Source organism: Perkinsus marinus, assembly GCF_000006405.1.
Source record: "Perkinsus marinus ATCC 50983 genomic scaffold scf_1104296953800, whole genome shotgun sequence".
Classification (NCBI taxonomy): Eukaryota; Perkinsozoa; order Perkinsida; family Perkinsidae; genus Perkinsus; species Perkinsus marinus.
Window position 1 is genome coordinate 168920 of NW_003208364.1, and position 1510 is coordinate 170429.

Here is a 1510-nt window from a genome sequence, read left to right on the forward strand (position 1 = left end):
ACTCTGTTCAGCAGCCCTTCGAGAAGTCCCTTCCACCGTGGCGCGTGTTTATGGTGGGAGCCCTATGCATGGGTACACGGGGGCAACGTCTGGTCTGCGTTAGGTAAATGAGCGTGTTGAAGTAGCTCAGCGAGTCCTCACTCGCACAAGTCTCATATTTAACTTGCATCACGTACTTGGTGACGGCTTCACCTTGATGAATGCGCTTTTGGATATGACCATGCCGAGTGTGAATGGTGACACGGTCCCCCAGGCTGTGTCACACTGGCGCCCTCGATCAAGACCTGCGGATATGTTTTCGTAATCAAAGGTTTGCCGCAAGTCTCTTGCGAGTCTTCTCTCATACCTTTTGACTGTATCGATTCCTTTCAGATTGCGATGGTTATTATCTTGGATCTGCATGCTTCCTTTTGCCCTGTTAGAGTTGACTTATGGTTATTTTAAAAGTGATCCCAGAAATCCTTTCCACCCTTGCGGAGAACTACGTGGTGATAGACAAGTAAGGCTTATTCAGCGTCATTGTCAGACATGCAGATTGTCGGCAGGTTCGTTTATGCGAACCAATTCCTCTTGACCGAGTTAAGGCTATCTGCGAGTCCTTACATGTCACGGTTAACGATTTTCTAATTGCCATTATAGCCGGTGCGTCGAGGAAGTATCTGCATCGTCAGGCCAATGTGAGCTCCAAACATGAAATCTCTATGGTACACGAAGGGACTGCTTTCAAGTTGGACCTACTGTTCGACAGGATCCAATCTTATGATGATGCATTATCAAGAAGAGCTCTCCTGCTTTTCAGATTCCTAACGAGGAAATTAGCAGCCTCGGCTTGGGACTCTCATTTACCGTCAACCTTAGGACAGGGTCCAAGATGTTCTCGAAGCGGAGAAATTTCTCGATAATGTTCGGAGTGGGTTCCACATAGAAATTTGTCCCCTGAAATCCGCTTCATGGAATGCAGGTACCTTTACCCGTTGCTGAGCTCCATGCCCTCGACAGAATCGTGGCAATACAAAACGCAACACAGCGGTTGAAATGTTCCCCCTTGATGATAGGTAGTCTTGAAAGTGTGCGAGCATGTGTGGGATACAAGTCCTTCTGGTCTTAGGGGCTGTACTATCCTACATTACTATGTGGGCCTGCAATTGGCCCTTATTGCGGACTCTCACCATCACTCGTTTGGTCGGCCCTAAGTATGCGTCTGGGAAATCTTGGCGTCTCGCTAACGTGCCGGGGCCCAAAGCCGAAAGGACCTTCTGCGGCCGGCGAGTAACCTCACTTGTTGGTTATACTAACAATGCCAACGGGGTTGTAGCTGTCAGCTATCGAAACGAGGTAGGACTCTTAGTTGATCAGGATAGGCATGTGGGTGTCTCTGAGGATTAGTTCTGTCATCAAATTTGGGGCGCCTGACCGCGATCGAGAACTGGTTTGCTCTTCTTTTCAGTTGAGATTGACCCTTTTCACCGACAAGGCCCACATAAGTGCGAACGTGAGTTCTTGCATGGCT

The 1510-nt window shown here is 48.7% G+C and overlaps 1 protein-coding gene across 1 annotated transcript in view; it reads left to right on the forward strand.

Annotated features, from left to right (window-relative positions):
* Positions 1-1131: 1131 nt before the first annotated feature.
* The window catches only part of Pmar_PMAR014897 (conserved hypothetical protein), a gene marked incomplete at both ends in the record, with an annotated part of 2416 nt that continues 2037 nt past the window's right edge, over positions 1132-1510 (forward strand). The window contains one exon of the mRNA XM_002776271.1: positions 1132-1335. Within this exon, the coding sequence (XP_002776317.1) occupies positions 1132-1335 (204 nt within the window). The remainder of the gene's footprint in view (positions 1336-1510) is intronic.